General features: G+C 32.3%; 1 protein-coding gene across 1 annotated transcript; it reads right to left on the reverse strand.

Moving 5' to 3' along the window:
* Positions 1-15,405: 15,405 nt before the first annotated feature.
* LOC110637443 (probable leucine-rich repeat receptor-like protein kinase At5g63930) lies at positions 15,406-20,102 on the reverse strand. The gene is made up of 2 exons (XM_021787551.2): positions 16,307-20,102; positions 15,406-16,056 (listed from the first exon to the last, which is right to left on the reverse strand). Exons 1-2 carry the CDS (start codon positions 19,266-19,268, stop codon positions 15,620-15,622), a joined length of 3,399 nt encoding a protein of 1,132 aa, XP_021643243.2. The 5' UTR covers positions 19,269-20,102; the 3' UTR covers positions 15,406-15,619.
* Between the last annotated feature and the right edge of the window lie 3,100 nt (positions 20,103-23,202).

Genomic DNA, 23,202 nt, shown 5'->3' on the forward strand with positions numbered 1-23,202 from the left:
GAAACTAGAGGAGCAGCAGACTGAGCTGCTGAGGTGTGAAGAAGCTACCAGCCTAAAGTTTTCGGGTATAATTTATACCCTAACTGTAAATACTTCTTTTGATGTATATATTGCACATAAATGTATGGACGTGTAAAAATGGGTCTTGAGCAGCTTGTACACAAATTTGTATGAAGTTTGTAATAAAGTTTAGTTTGTGTTTCTTTTGATATAAATTTGTAAGGTTGTGTATAAATTATTTTGTTTTTAATGAAATATGAATGATATTGATTGACAGTATTTTGAGAAATTGATTGAGTTTGATTGTGAAACCGAAGTAGGGGTTGAGAAAAACTTTTAGAAGTGCTTTTCACAGGTATTTGAAGAACGGTTTTCTCAAAATACAGAGGAAACTCTGTCAAAATTTTTATAAGATTTGCGGAAAACTAAAATGGCCAAAAATATTAATTAGTTTTAATTTCAACTAAATGTTTTAAATACTTATTAGAAATGCTCACCACTTGTCAAAGATAAGAAAATTGTTTTAAAATCCCTTGTAGGGTACTTAATGAGTTATCGGTAGGTGAAGTTCGGTAGTTCATTAGGTATTCTACGGGATCATGTTATGCCTTACAGAGGGGTAAGGTGTGACAATAACTAATAATAAAAATGCTCTTTATTTTTATGAAAAAAACATAGTGAAACAGAGAATGAATATACATATGGCTATCAATTATGGATCCACCATCCTTATTTCATGCAGAAGTTTAAATACACCAAGATTTAACAACTACCAGTTCATGTCTCACCGCTGTAGAACTAGCATGTTATAAACCAAGAATTAAATTGGAGTCTACAGGATGTAATTAATGTTGGGGATGGAATAGTCATCAATTACAAGGAGATTTTTACATTGTAGACTAATTGTTATATTTTTGTTCAAAAACCCTGACTAGATAATGCAAGCGTTCAATTTATGTGTCCATTAAATTTCTAAACACAAGGTCAGTAGGTGTTGCACTCCATTGCAACTGTATTTATTTTACACTTCTTGATGCAACTTTATTTTTTTAAAACCTTTTTTTCTATATTTTAATTTTTAAATCATTTAAAAAAGTAATATTATTTTAATTCTCATTAACCCTTATGTCCTTCACGTCGTCCTTTTTTATCCACGTCAGCAGCACTTGAGGGAAGAGAGATAGAAAGTCGCTTTTTACTAACAGTGTGAAATTTCATAATGTCACTTTATCACATATTAAACCATAAACCCTAAAGTAAAAATGGGTAGAACGACGTGATACTTTTTTTATAATTTCCTCTTATATTATTGTCTTTTTCCTTCTTGCTTTCAATTTTTTTTTTCCAAAATAAGGCTTTATAAATAAGTAAGAAAACAATAAAGAGAATTTAAAATTATGAAATTTATTTATTATGAGACAAATCAATGAATCATATAATTTTTCTAATTTTAATGATGTAAGCTTATATTTTAGTTTATTTACTATATGTATATTTTTTTGCGCTCCTAGTAGTAATTTTCTCAATTCACAATAATTGAATACTCGACCTTACTTACGAGATACAGAATTTTTTACCGCTCGTATCCATCCTGTTAGTTTTATTTATTTAATTTATTCTATTAGTATGGAAATTATAAGAAAATGGATCGAGTTTAACTTAATCTTAAAAGCTAGCTCTAGTGGAAAAGTACCCCAAACTATATAAGGAGTATATTACTTATCCCAAACCAATGTAAGATCTTAACAAGCTTCTCTAGAATTTAGTACATTTTTTTCATACAATTTGTCAATAAAATTATAATATACTACAAAAAAAATCAGTTTTGCAATCAATTATTACAACTGATTGAAATCAATTTCTATTAGTAATCAATTTTATAATTAATTTGTAATTTCATTTTTTTAGTAAAATAGTTAATTTTTTAAAAATTTAGCAACTAATTCAAGAAGCAGTTGCTAAGTCTATTGTTATTAACAACCGATTTATAATTAGTTGCTACAATCAGTTGCTAATAGTAATTGATTTATAATCAGTTGCAAAATCAGTTGCTAATCATTATTAGAAAAACCTGAAATATATGATTAGCAACCGATTTTAAAATCAATTACTATTAGGAACCAATTAAGAAATCGGTTGCTAAAATTTATTAATAATAGCAATCGATTTTAAAATTGGCTATTAACAGCAGTCGATTTAGAGAATTGATTACTAAATTAAAGAATTATTTTAATTAACTCCAGAGTGAGCAATCGATTTGCAATTGTTGCCAAAATTGTTTATTGTTTACAACTAATTTTTTATTGGTTACTAACAACAACTAATTTTTCACAACCAATTGTAAATCGGTTTTTAAATTTTTTTTTTCCAAAAATTTTTGCCCAATTTTTTTTTTCTTTTATCGATTTGTAGCCGATTTGCGAATCGATTACTAACATCAATCGATTTTGCAATCAATTTTTTCCTTAAAAAAATTTCTACCTAATTTTTTATTCTCTTTTTTTTATTTGCAACTGATTTTTTTCTTTGAAAATTTCTGATGTCCCAAAATATGTCCAAGAGGGGGGGTGAATTGGACTTTAAAAACAATTTTTGGTTCTTGCTCAAAACCTTTGAAAATTGCAGCTAGGTTCAACTAAATTAACTAATGTGAAAAATGAACAATATAGCTCTATTGACAAGTTGACTCAAGGTTAAGCTGTATGCAATCAGTATACTGATATAACAGACTATATAAGCATTCAGTAAATATATCAGTAATCTGAATACGTTTTTAACACAGCAACCAGAGCAGTATACCAGATATCCTATCTGACAGCACAACAGATAACCAGCAGAATATATCAGATATCAACAAATTAGCAGTAAAAGCAGATTTAGCAGTAAACTGTTTTTCTCAGTCAGCAGCAAGATCAACAGCATATGATATCAATTTTCATATCAGCAAAAGTATATCAATCATAAAGCTAAATTGCAAAAATGTAAAGAGCAAGGGTTGAGAAAATGAACACTGGAATTTTTATAGTGGTTCGGCTTTAACTAGCCTACATCCACTCTCTCAAAGATCCCACTTTGAGTCTTCACTCCACTATTCTTCTCTTTTCAAGGCAAGAGACAAAGCCCTTTACAAATCTTCTCAACAAAGCTTTTACAAGTAGCTTCACACTTCTACCAAGTGTTATCCCAAACACTTATCACAACCAAGCTTCAATAGGTGCTTGAATAACCTCTCACAAATGATAATAATGTGTTTAAAACTCACTCTCACTCAATACAACAGAATCTATAAAGAAGAGTTGAGTAAATAAGCCAATGATGAGCAATAAATCACTTTGAGCACTTTGAATGAAAGCTTTAAAGATTTTGAACAGTAGAGGGACTTTCATTAAGTGCAAAATGGCCAAAGGAAGGTGTATTTATAGCTTTGGAACGTTTTTTACCGTTGCAGAACTCATTTGAACGTTACATTCTGAATCAATTTCAAGAAAATAGCCGTTATTTGATCATTTTCTGCGATGTTGTGCAGAGTTGAAACAGTTAGCGTACTTGAGAAAATAGCAAACCAGTTAGCATACTAAAATAAGTAGCAAACCAGTTAGCATACCAGGAAAACTTTTTCTGCATAACTTTCAAAACTATAAAACTTTACACCAAATCATAGTTAAACACTTTTTAGGCCAATAATAATGATGTTTCAAAGAAAAATCATTTGAGGGATTGAAAATAAGGATCATTGACTTTTACTCCTCAATTCTTTTCACAAGAGATCCTAAAAGATAAAACTAACTCTAATACTATATGTACCTTCAATTCTGATTTTCAATGTAGCCTTGGAAGGTAACATTTTCTTCTTTTATCTCTTTTGCTTCGTCTTGTGTTATCCTTAGAATGTCATCCTTTCTTCATAGGCACGAATCCATCATGAAATCCTTTTGTCATTTTTCTTTGAGATACACAACACTTAACAGCAATGTTAGTTTGATTCTAGTTGAGTTTTGGTATCATCAAAATCTATGCTCCTTCGAGCTTGTGGGGTCAACAATCTCCCCCTTTTTGATGATGACAAAACTCAATTGAATCACCATGTAAATGTCAATAAGTGTGAGTATGTGTATGAATGTGTATGTGAGAATAACTCCCCCTATGTATGTGCTTATATCAACAATTAATCACAAATAACTCCCCCTTAATACTTTCAATAAAACATCCATAAGCATTTTCTTAAGGAGTCAAGTGTGACTAAAGATACTAACTAAATATGCACAATATGCACACTAATCACAAATTGTATATCATTCACAAGTGATATCAACAATATGCACACCATAAAGTTATATCAACAATATACTATTCACAAACTATATCATGCACCATTAATCAAGTATCAAGATTACCATTCATTACTTTTCTCCCCCTTTTTGTCAGCATCAAAAGAATATGGGAGAAATCATGCATGTGTGAATAAGTCAAAATTCAGTTTAGGTGCAGTGAATAAACAGTCAAAATAGTAACTGATATAGCAAACTAATTTAAAGTTCAGAAAAACTAAAAGTAGCAAACTGAGTAGCAAACTAACAGACAGACTGTTAGACAAAATTCAATCAAAAGCTAGTTTATCCTTTCAGCCTGGAACTTCTCCTGATTGGTTTTGGAGCACCCATTTTCAGCTTTTTGGGCTTGACAGGTTTGTCACTCAAAGTTTGAAGAATTGCAGCAGCCAATTCAGTTCCGGGTGTCAAAGGAACAATAGGCCCAGCTGCTAACTCAGTAGTACCAGACTCAGCTGCAGACTTTTTGCCAGTTTTAGTCTTTTTGCCAGAGGGTTTACCAGTTTCCTCTTTCTGTTTGCGTTTTTGTTCTTGTTGAGCTGTTTTGCCCTTTCCTTTTGCAGGAGCAGCAGGAGCAGGTGTCTCAGGTTCTGCCTCAGACTCTGAGTCACTCATATCTTTCCCACTACCTTCTTTGCTGCCTCCATTACCATTCTCATCATCAGATTCATCTTCATCTTTTTCTGCTTCAGCTTCTTCCTCTTCTTCCTTTTCTTCCTCTTTCTCTTCTTCTTCTTCTGTTTCTTTCTCTTCCTCTTCTTCTGTTTCTTCTTCCTCTTCCTCTTCTGTTTCTTCTTCTTCCTCTTTTTCTTTCACTTCCTCCTTTTCTTTTTCTTTCTCGGTTTGAGGAACAGAACCAGTAGCAGCCTTACTGGTTTCTCCAGCCTCAGTGGTTGAAATACCCAAATGGACTTTGATTTTAAACAATTCTTCCACAATCTTGTACATCAACATCAAAGTTCCATCAACTTTAGAATCAAGAGCATTCATAAGAACAGTTTGAAAACTTCTAAATTTCTGTAGCTCTCCAAGTTCCATTTCAACAAATTCTCTCAAGTTGTTTACTTCCTCCAAAATACCTTCAACATTGAAAGTACCACTTGCACTATCTTTGGAGCTAGCACCTTGCTCAAATCTAAGCTTTCTACCATCATCATCTTTTTGCAAACTAGTGATTGGGATCATATTGGTCCTAAGTTTCTCGGTTTCCAAAGGTATCCCAAAGTCTCTAAATAGACCATTAAGAAGATGAGCATAGGGTAGCTTGTAAGGTGGCTTCCATTTCATGATTTGCTTCAGCATAAAATAGGCAAGATTAAATTCAATTTGGTTCACAATATGCCAAATTATGCAGAGGTCAAGGGTACTCAAATAGTTGGGACTGCCAGTTCTAGGGTTCAACACATAAATGATAAAACTATGAAGAATTTTGATGTGTTGATGAGCATGGGTAATGCTAGTTTTATCCTTCACTTCCCCTTTAAACACTTCACCCTCAAAATCCCTTTTGTTAAATCCACCAACAGCAAAAACATCTTTGTGGGAGCAGATTTTGTTCCCACTGTTTGGAATTCCTAGGGCTTTAGCTAATCTAGCTACAGTCACTTCATAAATTGTCCCTTTCATTTTCACCTTAAAAGACTCATCTTTGTCAGAATCATCAACCCTCAAATTTTTATAGAATTCTTGCACTAAATCCACATACACTCCTTCAGTATCAGAACACAGTTTATCCCATTTTTGATATTCAAACAAGGATTGCAAAGGAACGGAAACTTCAATAAAAGCAGACCAGTGAATATACCTTGGCTCATGAATAGCCCTCTTCATATGCACAACTGGAGCTTTTGAAATCTTTTTCTTTTTGGTTCCCTTCTCTTGAACTGGCTCACTGGTTCTTTTCTTGGTTGTTTCTTTTGGTTTACCAATTACCAGAGGAGCATCTTTTTGTGGAGGAGGTGACGCAGGGATACTTCCGTCAGTTGAGTTTGATGATGAGTATGTGGGGATTTTGGCTTTCCCTTTTCCTTTGTCTCGCGCCATAACCAATCTCAGAAGCAAAATAGGCCGTAAGGACAGTGAGGACTGAGATTATAAATTTAGCGATGTGAGCAGCCAATATATATATATTTATATATATAATCAATTTAAGTATATCAACATCCATTTATCACAACAGAGCGCAATGACAGAAAAAAAATTAGAACAGACAGCAAGGAAAAAAAAATATTCGGGTTCTTACGAATCCATGGCAGTCGATTTATTATTATATACCACATTTCACGAAATGTTAATGCCCAAAAAAAATTAACAACAGAGCGCTAGAACAGAACAAACAACCGAGAGCAAATAAAAAAAAAATATCAGCACATTACGAAAGCAGAACAAACAGGCATAGATAGAATATGAAACACGATTCCATTAAAGGTTTAGACTTTATACCTGAAATATACTGAAACAGAGAGTGCGAATCGACAAAGAAAAATATCCAACAGCAAATGATTTCTTTCGGCAGATTTAGTGAAATAAAGGAAACGAAAAATTTTGGGGATTTTCTTTCTGCAAACAATCGATTTAATCGATTCACTATCAACAGGTTTCGGAAATATTTAAGAATGATGAAGGGTGACGATGGCTTGGAAGGGTGCGACCAAAATGGGTTTGCAGGTGGGAAGGAATGCAGCCGTTCGGGTTCTGGGAGACGGAGCGACGGAAAGAAATGAAGTTTTGAATTTTAAAACTTGAAAAGACACAACTGTAGGTTTTTGCAGGGAATAGGTAGCGTGTAGCAGAGGAGAGACGGCGAGAAGACTGATGGTTCAGAAGAAAAATTGAATCCCGCGCAAATCAAAGTGTTAAAAAGTCCATTTTGCCCTTAAATATATAATGATGCAATACTTTAAGTAGAGGGGTATTTAAGTAATATGGGCTTTAAACATGCAGAATAGGCGCTAAAAAAAAATAATTTTGGAGTTTTAGAGCAATCAGACCTGACTTCCAGTTTGCCAACGAAAAAGTAGGAGCAGTGGTAAAGCGTTTAGCAAACAAGAAAATTAGCAAACGGATTAGTATGCCACTGAGATCAAATTCTGCAGATTACTGTTCATATCTGATATGATCCAGAATTTTTCAAATTGCACCAAAAATATCAGAATGCATCTTTAACACTACAAACCAACATATATCACTTCATTTTCATATGGAAACATGAGAATGCATCAAAACTTAATCAAAAGCATTAATCATACCAAGTTCTCTTCTTATTTTGCAGAAAATTTCTTCACTAAGTGGCTTTGTAAAAATATCAGCAAGCTGTTTTTCAGAAGGGACAAATTCGATTTGAATATCACCATTTTGAACATGATCCCTAATAAAATGATGTCTAATTTCAATATGCTTGCTTCTAGAGTGTTGAACAGGATTTTTTGATAGGTTTATAGCACTAGTATTGTCACATCTTATGGGAATGTGATCAAATTTAATTTCAAAGTCTTCAAGCTGTTGTTTCATCCACAAAATCTGTGCAACACAACTTCCAGCTGCAATATATTCAGCTTCTGCAGTAGAAAGTGCAACAGAGGTTTGCTTTTTACTGTGCCATGAAACTAATGCATGACCTAGAAATTGACAAGTTCCAGAAGTGCTTTTTCTGTCCAATCTACTACCAGCAAAATCTGAATCACTATAACCAATAAGATCAAATGATTCACATTTTGGATACCACAAGCCAATATTGTGAGTGCCAATGAGGTATTTAAAAATTCTCTTAACTGCTACAAAATGAGATTCTTTTGGACATGACTGAAATCTTGCACATAAACATACACTAAAATGAATATCTGGTCTAGATGCTGTCAAGTAGAGTAAAGAACCAATCATACCTCTATAAAATTTGTTATCTACCTCTTTACCTTTTTCATCTTTCTCCAATTTAATTGTTGAGCTCATGGGAGTTCCAACACTTTTCATATCCTCCATTTTGAACTTCTTTAGCATATCCTTTATGTACTTGGACTGATTTATAAAAATTCCATCTTTCATTTGCTTAATTTGCAATCCAAGAAAGAAGGTAAGTTCACCCATCATACTCATTTCAAATTCACTTTTCATCATATTGGAAAATTTCTTACAAAGAGAATGGTTGGTAGCACCAAAAATAATATCATCTACATAAATTTGCACAATAAGCATGTCTTTTCCAATTTTCTTAATGAAAAGAGTAGTATCCACTTTTCCTCTTTTAAAATCATTTTGAAGAAAAAATTTACTAAGTCTCTCATACCATGCTCTAGGAGCTTGCTTTAAACCATAGAGAGCTTTAGTAAGCTTGTAAACATGATTTGGAAAGTGAGGGTCTTCAAAACCAGGAGGTTGAGCTACATAAACTTCTTCATCAATATATCCATTTAAAAACGCACTTTTAACATCCATTTGATAAAGCATGAAATTCTTAAAACATGAAAATGCACACAACATTCTAATAGCTTCAATTCTAGCAATCGGAGCAAAGGTTTCATCAAAATCAATACCTTCCTCTTGGTTGTATCCTTGAGCTACTAGTCTAGCTTTATTTCTAACTACATGTCCTTTTTCATCCATCTTATTCCTAAATACCCATTTAGTTCCAATAAGTGTGCTTTTAAGTTTAAGGAACAAGTTTCCAAACTTTGTTTCTTTCAAATTGATTTAATTCCTCTTGCATAGCAAAAAGCCAATTTTCATCATTTTGAGCATCATCATATGTTTTGGGTTCAAATTGAGAAACAAAAGCAACATTACCAAAATATCTTCTAAGTTGAGCTCTTGTCATCATTCTTTGTGATGGACTATCAAGAATGTCATCTTTGGAATGATTTCTATGGTATCTCCATTCTTGTGGAATATCTTGATGTTGAGGTTCCTCAATTTGTAGTTCTTCCACATTTGGTTGGGAGTCATCTTGAATTTCAATATTTGTGGAGCAAGGAAGTTCTTTTTCTTTGTCATTTTGATCATCCTCCACTTGTTCTTTTGATTCAAGCTCATCATTATTCGAATTCTTTGAATTTAGAATCTGCTCAAATTCATCATCACAAGAATCTTTCCTTTGCAAGGAAGTGTTAGCATCATCAAAAAGTATATGCATTGATTCTTCCATGGTCAATGTTTTTCTATTGAAAATCCTATATGCTTTGCTATTTGTTGAGTAGCCTAGAAATATTCCTTCACAGGATTTAGCATCAAATTTCTTGAGATTGCTGTCTTTGTTATTCAAAATGTAACATTTGCAACCAAAGACATGAAAATATGCAATATTAGGTTTTCTTCCTTTCCAAAGTTCATAAGGAGTTTTCTTTAAAATAACTTTAATGGAAACTCTGTTTAAAATGTAGCATGCTGTATTTACAGCTTCTGCCCAAAAATATTTTGGTAAACTGTTTTCATTCAGCATTGTTCTTGCCATTTCTTGCAAAGATCTATTTTTCCTTTCAACAACTCCATTTTGTTGTGGAGTTCTAGGAGCTGAAAATGTATGATAAATACCATTTTGAGAGCAGAAATTTTCAAACAAATTATTTTCAAATTCTTTTCCATGATCACTCCTCAAAGATGTAATGCAATACCCTTTTTCATTTTGAGTTCTTTTGCAAAAAGCTTCAAATATATCAAAGGTTTCATCTTTATGAGCAAGAAAGAAAGTCCATGTGAATCTTGAAAAATCATCAACAATTACAAATGCATATGCCTTGCCTCCTAGACTTCTAGGTGTGATTGGACCAAAAAGATCAAGATGCAACAATTCCAATGGTCTAGACGTAGTTACAACATTTTTTGATTTAAAAGATGATTTTGTATGCTTACCAAGTGCACAAGCTTTGCATTGAAATTCTTTTTCAAATCTTAACTTTGGAAGTCCTCTAACAAGGTTCTTTCTAGAAAGTTTAGCAAGTGTACTCATGCTAGCATGTCCTAATTTTCTATGCCATAACCATGCACTATCATCTGAAGTCATAAAGCATGTTTCACAATTTTCTTCAAGACTTGTTAAATCAAGTAAGTAAATATTATCTATTCTAGCACCAGCAAACATAACATTATTTCCATGAATTTCACAATGTGTAGAAGTAAAAATCACTTTAAAACCATTATCACACAATTGACTAACACTTAAAAGATTATACTTTAATCCTTGAACTAATGCAACATTCTCAATGCAAGGATTTTTACCAATAGTTCCACATCCAACAATTTTAGCTTTGCTTTTATCACCAAATTTCACATAACCTTCTTCTTTCAAGGTAAGAGAGGAAAACTTGCCTTTATTTCTGTCATGTGCCTAGAGCACCACTATCAATGTACCAATGTTACATTTCCAGATACTCCTTAGCGGACACGAAATTAGTTAACTGTTCTTAGGTACCCAAGCAACTTTGGGTCCTTGGATGTTAGTAACATTAGGTAGAGTTCCTTTGGGCACCCATACTTTCTTTGCCTTAAAGGTTCCTTTCCTAATAGGACAAGCATTAATCATATGACCATTGTGATTGCAATAAAAGCATGTAATACTTGGTTGAGAAAAGGATGTAGCTTTAACAAAAAATTGTTTGTATTTTCCATACTTCATAAATCCATCATATCCAATTCCAGATTTTTCATTTGTGGATCTTTGATTCCCAAGAAGTATATCAAGTGTTTCTTTTCCTTTTGTAAATTTAGTTAAATCTCTTGTCAAAGATTCAACTTTTTCTTCAAGAATTCTATTTTTCTCAAGAAGTTGTTCACACACTTCTTTTGATCTTTGAAGCTCATCATTAACTTCCTTAAATAATTTCATTTGAGATTTATAAAATTCATTTTCCTTTGAAACCATACTCAATGAAATATTTTCTGATCTTAAAGCACAATTTTCATGAACTAAAATTTTACATTTCTTTTTAAAAGTTCTATACTTATCATATGTCTTCACATATGCAAGTTCTAATTCATCAACATTAGAAAGTTCAAGATTTACCTCATTTTCACTATCTTCGATGTGTGAGCTTTCACCTTTTTCTTCAATTGCCATCATACAAGTGTTTACAGCCTCTTTGTCGCTTGTTTCATCATTTGATGAAGAATCACTGTCACTCAAGTTCTGCCATTGCCTTTTGCTTTTGTCCTTTCTAAACTTATTTTTCTTCTTCAAAGTAGGACATTTTGGCTTAATGTGGCCTGGTTTGTTACACTCATAACAAACTATTTCACTTGAATGATTTGGAGTCTTTGGAGCATATTTCTTTGTGAACTTCTTGTATTTGCTTCCTCCTTTTCTAAATGCTCTTTTGAATCTTTTGACTATCATAGCCATATCTTCATCATCATCACTTGAAGCACTTGAATCATCACTTGAACCAGCTTTAAGAGCAACATTTTTCTTTTTCTCATCTACTTTTCGGATATGAAAGCTATCCCTTTCTTTTTCTTTTGATCACCTTCATTCTCATCTTTCTTATAAATCATCTCATGTGCAATGAGAGAACCAATCAGCTCATCATAGGTGTATTTTCTGAAATCCTTGGTGTCTTGAATAACAGTAGTCTTTGCTTCCCACGTCTTTGGAAGAGACCTCAGAATTTTCTTTACAAGTTCTTGTTCTTCAAATCTCTTTCCAAGAGCTTTAAGTAGATTTACAAGGTCTGTAAATCTGGTACTCATCTCAGCAATAGTTTCACGGGTTTCATCTCAAATAATTCATAATCACGGATGAGGAGGTTTGCCTTTGACTCTTTTACCACATCAGTTCCTTTATATGTGACTTCAAGTTTGTCCCATATCTCTTTTGCAGTTTGACATCCTGAAACACGATTATACTCATTAATATCAAGAGCACAATGAAGAATATTAATAGCCTTGGCATTTGTAGAAATTTTCTTCCAATCATTATCATCAAATTCAACTTACGCTTTAGAAATTTGTATGCAGTTCCTTCACTGGTTTTATAAGGAATATAAGGACCATCTTTAACTATTCTCCAAGCATCAATGTCAACAGATTGTATAAAGTTTCTCATTCTAGTTTTCCAAAAGGAGTAATTTGTGCCATTAAAAAGTGGTGGTCTAGTGATGGAATAACCTTCACTAAGGCGGGTATACCACAGAAATTTCTAGATGAACTAGCCATGTGTGTGGATCACTCTAAGGGGTTTAATCCTCAAGCAAGAGAGACAAGCTCTGATACCAAATTGATGTCCCAAAATATGTCCAAGAGGGGGGTGAATTGGACTTTAAAAACAATTTTCGGTTCTTGCTCAAAACCTTTGAAAATTGCAGCTAGGTTCAACTAAATTAACTAATGTGAAAAATGAACAATATAGCTCTATTGACAAGTTGACTCAAGGTTAAGCTGTATGCAATCGATATCGATATAACAGACTATATAAGCATTCATAAATATATCGATGTCTGAATACGTTTTTAACACAGCAATCAGAGCAGTATACCAGATATCCTATCTGACAGCACAACAGATAACTAGCAGAATATATCAGATATCAACAAATTAGCAGTAAAAGCAGATTTAGCAGTAAACTGTTTTTCTCAGTCAGCAGCAAGATCAACAGCATATGATATCAATTTTCATATCAGCAAAAGTATATCAATCATAAAGCTAAATTGCAAAAATGTAAAGAGCAAGGGTTGAGAAAATGAACACTGGAATTTTTATAGTGGTTCGGCTTTAACTAGCCTACATCCACTCTCTCAAAGATCCCACTTTGAGTCTTCACTCCACTATTCTTCTCTTTTCAAGGCAAGAGACAAAGCCCTTTACAAATCTTCTCAACAAAGCTTTTACAAGTAGCTTCACACTTCTACCAAGTGTTATCCCAAACACTTATCACAACCAAGCTTCAATAGGTGCTTGAATAACCTCTCACAAATGATAATAATGTGTTTAAAACTCACTCTCACTCAATACAACAGAATCTATGAAGAAGAGTTGAGTAAATAAGCCAATGATGAGCAATAAATCACTTTGAGCACTTTGAATGAAAGCTTTAAAGATTTTGAACAGTAGAGGGACTTTCATTAAGTGCAAAATGGCCAAAGGAAGGTGTATTTATAGCTTTGGAACGTTTTTTACCGTTGCAGAACTCATTTGAACGTTACAGATACGAATTTCAAGAAAATAGCCGTTATTTTGTCGTTTTCTGCGATGTTGTGCAGAGTTGAAACAGTTAGCGTATTTGAGAAAATAGCAAACCATTTAGCATACTAAAATAAGTAGCAAACCAGTTAGCATACCAGGAAAACTTTTTCTGCATAACTTTCAAAACTATAAAACTTTACACCAAATCATAGTTAAACACTTTTTAGGCCAATAATAATGATGTTTCAAAGAAAAATCATTTGAGGGATTGAAAATAAGGATCATTGACCTTTACTCCTCAATTCTTTTCACAAGAGATCCTAAAAGATAAAACTAACTCTAATAATATATGTACCTTCAATTCTGATTTTCAATGTAGCCTTGGAAGGTAACCTTTTCTTCTTTTATCTCTTTTGCTTCGTCTTGTATTATCCTTAGAATGTCATCCTTTCTTCATAGGCACGAATCCATCATGAAATCCTTTTGTCCTTTTTCTTTGAGATACACAACACTTAACAGCAATGTTAGTTTGATTCTAGTTGAGTTTTGGTATCATCAAAATCTATGCTCCTTTGAGCTTGTGGGGTCAACAATTTCCCACCAATTTTTTTTTTATTTGCAACCGATTTACTTTAGCAACTGATTTTTAAAACTGATTAAAATTTATTACTATTAGCAATCGATTTTTCCCCTCCGAAAATTCCCATTCATTTTTTTTTTTAATTTTGATTTGCAACAGATTTGCAAATCGGTTGTTATTAGTAACTGATTAAATTTGATTGCTATTAGTAACTAATTTTGCAATAATTGATTATTGATTGCAAAATTTCTCTCCAAAAAATTCTCACCCAATTTTTTTAAAAAATTAGCAACAGACAATCGGTTGTTAAAATCGGTTACGTATTCGCTTACATAAGCTTCTACTCATTTTCTTTCCCCATTGTTCATTTTCTTTCTCCAAATTTTTTCTCTCCACTACTCATTTTTTCTCTCTTTCTTCTCTTTTCTCTTATTTTCTTCGTCGTCTTTTTCATTATCATCTATTTTTTTTATCATCTTTTCTTTTCTAGCATATTTTCTTTATCTTTTTTTTTTCTCATCTATTTTCTTCTTCATCTTTTCCTTCTTATATATTTTCTTTTTCATCATCTTTTCTTTCTTATCTATTTTATTTATCATTTTTTTTTCTTTCTCGTCTTTTCTTATTTAATTTATTTTTTGGCATAAAATAAAAATTTTGGTACGATTATATTTTTTGTTAGTAAATTATTTGTAGTATTAATTTTTAGTAATTTTTTTGTTATAATATATATGGTAATTTTTTTAATAATTTGTCTTATAAATATGTTTTTGTATTTGATTTTTTGTTAATATTTTTTATACTAGTTATTAATAATTTTTTTATAATATTTTTATATCAATTTTTAGTGCTAATTTTCGATAATAATTTATTATTTTAGTAATTTTTGAAAATTTTATTTGTTTGAATTTTTTTATTTCTTATTCAAAAATTTAAATTTTTTATAATTTTTTTAAAATTAGCAGTCTACTTTTTTATTGCTAAATTAATTGCAAATAACATCCCATTTACAAAGTGGTTGCAAAATTACAAAATTAAAGACACCAAACTTTTTGTAATTGATAATGTTTCGATTTTTATTAGTAACCGATTTTGGTTGCTAACTAGTTACTACTAGCACCTGATAGTTTTTTTTTTACCAAAAGTTTTTTTTTTCAAGTTTAATTAATTTAGCAACCGATTTGATTGTCGGTTGCTATTTGTAACTATGCTCATTGCAACCGACTGAATCGGTTGCTAAATCGATTAGCAATCGATTTTAATGGATTAGCAACCGATTCGGCTTAGTGATGTATCATATAGGGTACGTTATATGAACTTTAATCCATTTGCGTGTTTTGGCACTATAACATATATGGAGTGAGTTTATGTGATGATGATCAAAAAAACACATTAACAAAAGCAAGAGCAATGCATTTCTACACATTATGATCCTTCTCGAATAGCAGTAGTTGAGAAGAAAATTTTAAGAGCACTTCTGATTGGCCTAGCAGCCAAAAGCAACATTATTGTATTAGGAATATACAAGTAGCGTGTTCTTCTCTATATGTAACTAATACTAGGATGAATTAGCTGCTAAAGAATCATCCCAATCTATCAAAATTATTTATTGAACATGTACAATCAGTTCATCACTTGAAGTAGCATGATGACTTGGGGATGAATCAAAGTGTCCTTCACTTGAATTAGCATGATGACTTGGGAATGACTCGAAGTGTCCTACTCGTTTATTGGTTTCGATAAGCATCAAAACAGCTTCCCGCATTGTTGGTCGATCAAAAGGAGACATACTTGTGCAAAGTAGAGCAATTTTCATGACTGTAATCATGTGAGAGACTGTATTCTCATCGTCCAGATCGAGTCGAGCATCAAGTACTCCTGGTGACAATGTATGAACCTGAATGTAATTTCTCACCCAGGTTACTAGATCGCCACCTTGATCTAGTGGTTGCACAGGTGTTCTGCCAGTCAGCAACTCCAAAAGGACCACTCCATAGCTATATATGTCACATTTTTCAGTCACTTTCATGGTGTATGCATACTCTGCATTGAGAATGATCAGAGTTATTCATGGATGTAGCAATTCAATGGACATAAATCAACAATAGATTTAACAGGTTTAAATAGTTCCCAAGAATTTTTAATATAATAAATAGGATAATGTCATAAGAATTTGGAATTTAAAAAAAAAAAGAGAAGGATGCCTTGCTTTAACTGCATATCCATCCTAAATTTTAGTAAGTATGCAGAATCATTAATGATTTATGAATAAAAGTATCACAAGATAGCTTACCAGGGGCTATATAGCCATAAGAACCAGCAACTGCAGACATTGATTTAGATTGTGGCATGTCAATCACCTTTGCTAACCCAAAGTCCCCAACATGAGCTTCATATTTGTCATCAAGCAGAATGTTATTGGACTTAATGTCACGATGAAAAATCCGAGGCTTGCAATCGTGATGCAGATAAGCAAGGCCCTGAGCAGCTCCAACTGCAATCTTGAATCTCGTCCCCCAGTCAAGACTACAGGATGATCCATGGAGTAATTCTCCCAAACTACCCTTTTCCATGTATTCATAAAGTAGTAGATTGGAACCCTGGTGGTAGTAAAACCCATATAACTTCACAATATTCCGATGCCTGATCTTTCCCAGTGTCAAAATTTCGGCACGGAAGCTATTGTCAATGGTGCTCCCCTCTCTGTTTGATGCTAATTTCTTAACTGCAATAGTGTGACCAGATGGCAAGACTGCTCTATATACAGTTCCACAAGCTCCCCTTCCTATCACAAAGCTGTCATCAAAATTGTCAGTTGCTGCAACCAAGTCCTGGAAAGTGAACCCTTCCTTCGGAGAAAAGTAAATATCCGAAACTGGAGAAGAGAATGATTTTTCTTGCAAAGGAGCAACTGTTTCAACTGGGCGTCTCATGAAATATATAATCACTATAACTAAAATGAGAGACACCCCACCAACAAAAGCTGCAACTATAGCAATAATTTTACCTAAACGGGCATTTTTCCCTTCCGTAGCTGAAGCAAGATAGGACGATGGAGATTCACTGCACTTACCAAAAGGTCCACCACAAAGCCCGTCATTCCCAAGAAAACAGTTGTTGCATGTGTTTAGAAAGAGTGGCAAGGAAGGTAAAGGCCCTTTTAAGTCATTGTAAGAAAAGTTGCATCCAAGTAGGCTAGAAAGGTTCATTAAGGAGCCTGGAATTTCACCACTCAAATGATTGTTGTTGAGCAGCAGGAATTCCAGTAACACAAGATTTCCTAGCTCTCCAGGTATTGACCCAGAGAGATTATTATAGCTGAGGTTTAATGCAATCTGCAAGCTTGATAGGCTACCCATCTCAGCTGGGATCCTATCAGAAAATAAGTTTCCTCCCATTTGTAGTTCAGTTAGGCGGCTCAGATTTCCCACCTCCAGAGGTATAATACCAGAAATTTGATTGTCTGAGAGCATGAGAAGCTCCAATTGGGAAAGGCCTCCTATCTCACTTGGTAAAGCACCTACAAAATTGTTCTGGCTGAGATCAAGTCGTTGCAGCATCGTGCAGTTAAAGATCTCTGCTGGTATTGTTCCATTGAGCAGATTAGATGAGATGTTGAAGGTCACCAATTCAGAAAGTTTACCAATCTCTTTTGGCAATTCACCTATAAAGTAGTTATCCGGGAGATGCAGCCTTTTCAGAACGTGGCAGTTACCTATCTCAGGAGGAATGGGACCATTAAACTTGTTCTGGCCCAATTCAATACTAGAGAGATTCACTAGCTTGCATAAATCAGCTGGAAAGCTCCCAATAAGTTCATTTCCTGCAAGATAAAGCTGCGCCAACGTCTTGCAGTTAATGATACCAGTTGGGATATAACCTGAGAGGTTATTTGACCCAAGGTTCAACAAAAAAAGGTTACCATTTCTACAAAGATGAGGTGGAATTGTTCCAGTTAGGTAGTTATTTGATAAATCCACCACCCATAGGTTTCCATAGACTCCAAGTCCTTGAGGAATGTTACCATTAAATAAGTTGTTGAAGAGCTGCAACATGATCAACTGCTTCAGATACTGGAATCCCACAGGAATACTACCTGTGAGATTATTAATGGAGAGGTCGAGCCTTGTTAAGTTTACCAAAGTAGTAAGCTCATCTGGGATGACACCAGTAAGCTCATTCTCGAAAAGATAAAGCAACTGCAATCCAGTTATCTTAGCCAACTCTGTTGGTATCACTCCAGTCAACATGTTCTCAGAGAAATCAATCTCTACTGCAGAAGACAGATTCCCAATCTCTTTTGGGATCGTTCCATTCAAGTGATTTCTGTAGAGGTATAACTTTTCCAGGAACACCAGGTCACCAAGCTCCTCGGGTATAGGCCCCACAAGATAGTTGTCATAGAGAGCAAGAGTCACCAAATTTTTACAATTGCTTAGCTCCTTTGGAATAGACCCTGAAAGCTGATTTCCCCAAAGGACTATATCTGTCAAATACTTTAGCATTCCAACCTCTCTCGGTATTTCCATACCCAATTGATTTTGTGCAAGACCAAGAATCTGCAAGTTCTCACATCCACCTATCTCTGGAGGTAAGCTTCCTGATATCAAATTCTGCCCTGCTCTAAATACAGTTAGATTTTTAAGATTGCCAAATGAAGCTGGCAATGGTCCAGTGATGTTATTACTATAGGCAATCAATTGTGTCAAGGACAAAAGGTCACCAATCTTGTCAGGGAAGGAGCCAGATATTCTGTTGTTGGAGATATTGAAAATTGACAAAGAAGAAAGTTTAACTACATCTACAGGAATCTGGCCTTCAAATTGGTTATTGTTTAGACGAAGAACCTTTAAACTAGAACAATTCCCAATCTCACTAGGGATATTTTGAGAAAAACGGTTAAAAGAAAGATCAAGATAAATCAAACTAGACAAGCCACCTACACTTGGTGACAAAGAACCAGAAAGATTCATATAGCTCAAATCAAGAGACCAAACAACTGGATTGTAATCATTTGTGCAATTCACACCTTTCCACCCACAAGGGGCGGAATCATTGGGATTCCAGTCACTCAGATGATTATAATTGTCAACGAATTTTCCCTTTAAATCTAAGAGAAATTGACCCTCAGCATTAAGCCCTAAAGATTGATGAACCATAAGGACAATAAAAAGACCAAAAAAAGTGATAGACCCACGTGATATTTTCTCCATACCTACCAAATAGAAGAGGAATATATACTCAAGGTTTTGCATTCAAACGAAGAACAGACAATTCATGGTTGGATATGAAACAAAAGAGCAAAATATGAACTACACAGACAATAATCTCTTTAAACTCTCATAATAATCCTCTTCTATCACCAAACTAGGTTGTTCTATTGGTTCAAGGATCTGAGATATGCATATGCAGATCACAGAAGTTTCAAAACCACATACGATAGACAAAGAAAAGTAAGCAACGACTGTACATACCTCTTGGGTGAACGACCAACCCGAAGAAAAAAAGCCAACCCAAGAAAAACACAGGAACTGGGAAGAGAAAATTGAATATTAGAGGGACTATTTTTACCAGGAAGACCTCCAGTTTTGAATATATGAGCTAGTATTCTTTAATGGGTCATTGAATTATAAAAACCCAAGTGCAATGGATGGTGACCATTATCAACTTCATTTTAAAATAGAATGATTATCTCAAAGAATAACAGAAAGCCAGTGTTCATTTTGTCCTCTATACAATGATTAAGAAAATCCTACTTGGTTTGAATTGGAACGATGTGTGAGAGAAACACCTAAAACATTGTTTATTATCATAAATACATATATGATGAGAGAGAAAGAGGTATGGCCGACAAAGCATGAAAATACTTTCTCCTATCTTACTCCATTTCTGCATTATTTTAGTGCTTCTGAAAGTAAAACTCATAGTTTATATTATTGTCTTTTTCCTTCTTGCTTTCAGTTTCAATTTTTCCAAAATAATTCTTTATAAGTAACATAAACTCAAATCCTGAGTTTCAGAGTTGCCTTACTTTTTTCTCTCTAATTTATAGAAGAAAACAACAAAGCGAATTTAAAATCAACAGATCTTCTATTATCAAACAAATCAATGAATCATATATATATATATATATAAAATAAAAAATTAAAAAAATGAGATTTTAAATCTGAATCTGTAAGATGAATGATATGCCTTGAAGTAAGCCAAACTAGGCATGAATATAACTTATATGTTATGTTATATAAACGTATGATGTATTTGATATTATATAATGGCATGTGATTAGTCATAGCTGACGACTTTCCTTACGCATCAGGAAAGTTATTATATTCATAGTCCTTAACTCTGTATCAGATAAATCAATAAATCATAAAATTCCTGTAGATTCTTTGTCAGGTTTTATACAAAATTAATTCTGGAGTGTAGTACTTGCCTTGCCAGGGTCCTCTCAAAGTGGGTTTAGTAAAAGAGGTACAACCACTATGTGTTGAAACTCTCAAAGTGACCATGGAAGTGCATAATATAAGTGTTAAGATTCAATAGAATAAATTATAATGTGGAATTATTAGAATGATTCGGAGAATCTCCAAATAAAAACTCAAACCATAATTCTTGAGAGAGCAATCATGATATAAAAAAAATAAATAAAATTAAGAGGAAAATGTGAAGAAATTGGTAAATTATGTGTGATGTCAATGATGAAGCATTTGAAAGTAAAAGAAATAAAAAAATAGAAAAGGTGAGTGGGGGATGGTGTGTGTGGTGCGCCTGCCCATGAGTTGGCTGAGCCACCCAGTTTGCAACTGTGGGCCAATGCGTCATAAATCACACAGAATTTCAAGTGGATTTGGCTTTCTGTTTCTGTTGCTGGTACTAGTGGTGGTGGGATGTGCAGTCGTAGCCCTTCTATTTAGTCAACTGCTGCAGCTCCGAATTCCCATGTTATGAAAAAATCCCCTAAAAAAAAAAAATCTCAAAGAAAAAAAATATATATATAAATAAGCAAAAGGTAAAAGAACCATTAAAGAAACAAACAATTATAGTTCCCTTATGCCATTGCCATTAGGTTATATCTAGGTATAATATTGCATTTTAACATAGCAAAGGTTGTCTGGTTTGAATACTTATTTTTCACTTTTAACTTAAAATTATTTTTAATTTATATGTTAAATTAAAAATAAATAATTAATTATCTAATAAAATTATTTAAAAATAATTTTTAAATAATTTAAATATTTAATTAAAGTGTAATTTAATCAATTAAAATGATATAAAAGGATATATAATTAAGTGTTATAGTTATTAAAATGAAGATAATATTAATATTTTTAAAAATTATTAAGATAATATAATATTTTACTTTATCAAAGAGTAATTTTAAAATAAATAGATAAATTATAAGTAAGATATCACTACTTATTACATCTAACTTAAAGTATTTTTTTAACTTATAAATCAAATCAAATATTAATATACTTATAATTTTTTATTTATTAGTAGAATTAACTGACTTGTAAATCAAACTAAATACTCTCTTATAATATATATATATATATATATATTAATAAATGAATGTGCTCTCAATCTTATTAATTAAACTTAGGGGATGTTGAGTACGAAATTAACAAGCGGTGATAAGCGGTGATTGTTACCTTGTAACTTTTAATTCTTATTAATATTATTTGGAAATTTAAAAAAAAATAAATTAATTTTTTACCTCATCAATATTTATATCTTCTTGAAATATTAAGTGTTAACTTTGAAGGATCTAAGTTAATAATTATCATCATTAAAAGTTAAAAATTTATAAAAGTAATATTTAATCCTTAATTTTTTAGCATTTTATCAAACACACCCATAAAATTATAAAGTCAAATCTTAAAAGACATATTTTCCTTTGTAGATTTTCTATAACCCCAAATGATACATTCTCTTTCTTTGCAAAATTTTTTTTTTAATCCCAGTGATTAATTGTTTTATTAAATCAAAAAGGTAAATTTTTTAAGCGTGTAAAAATTAATTATAAAGTATATTAGATGAATATAAACTAAAATTTATAATTAAAAAATAATAATTTAATAAATATTTAATGGAGATAAATAATTAAAATTTATTTATTTTTTAAAAATGGCAATCAAACAAAAACATAGCTTGGCTTCAACAAATTAAATTAAATAATTCATGTCTTTTTTTATTATTGATATTATCATTTCTTATCATCACAAAGGCCAATCATATGGGCCTAGGATAAGAACAATACAGCTTGTATTTGAAGCAACTTCCGAATTAAAAGGACACCATACACCGTCTTGTCATAAACATGGCCAAAAAATGTTTAACACCTAATCATGCTCAATTATATTATATTATCTCTGAAATTCCTTTAAAAAATATATTATCTCTGAAATTAAATAACATTTTTAAGATTCTCTTTTGAGTTTGCAAGAAACGTTTGATAGGTTTGTGGATTTTTATTTTCCCTTTTGACTCTTCGTTTTTATTTCTTTTCCTTTCTTTTCTCTTTGAAACTTCGTTTAAAATAAATTATTTTAAAAAAAAATTCAAATATTTGAAAATCTCTTTTTATCATTTTCCTAAAGATAAAAGATTGAATGTTAATGGAGAAAATCACCTTAATTTCTTTCATAGTCACTCAATTTATACAAAATTTTATTATGATAATTAGATTTCATTTCATAATTATTAATCAAATTAAATCAGGGAAAAGGCATATACTTAATTTACTTATTTTTCCCTCTCCCATTGATTCATTTAATTAGGCTTCTCCAAATTTTAAAAATTAACTTTTAATAGAAATTAAAATGACGAATACATTTGAACTTTGTAAAGTTCAGGTGTCAAATGTTAATCAAGTAAAAGAGAGGATGACAAGTGTCTTTTTAGATAAAGGTCAAGGACAAGAAATGAATTAGACCAGGGCAAAAACTTGACTGAAGAAATGGAATAACACTGCTTAACCACTTAAGTGTAATTATAAGAAAATTTTAGTATAATTAATAGTATCATGCAACATTTTTTTTTTTTGGGAACACTTTTTGTTTAGCAGCAACAGCACATTCTGGTACCAAAGTTCTCTCTCTCTCTCTCTCTCTCTCTCTCTCTATATATATATATATATATATATACCTCTTTTTTTGAAGAATAGAAAGAATAATAAAAATGATGGAG

Source organism: Hevea brasiliensis, unplaced genomic scaffold (assembly GCF_030052815.1).
Source record: "Hevea brasiliensis isolate MT/VB/25A 57/8 unplaced genomic scaffold, ASM3005281v1 Scaf5, whole genome shotgun sequence".
NCBI classification, from domain to species: Eukaryota; Viridiplantae; Streptophyta; class Magnoliopsida; order Malpighiales; family Euphorbiaceae; genus Hevea; species Hevea brasiliensis.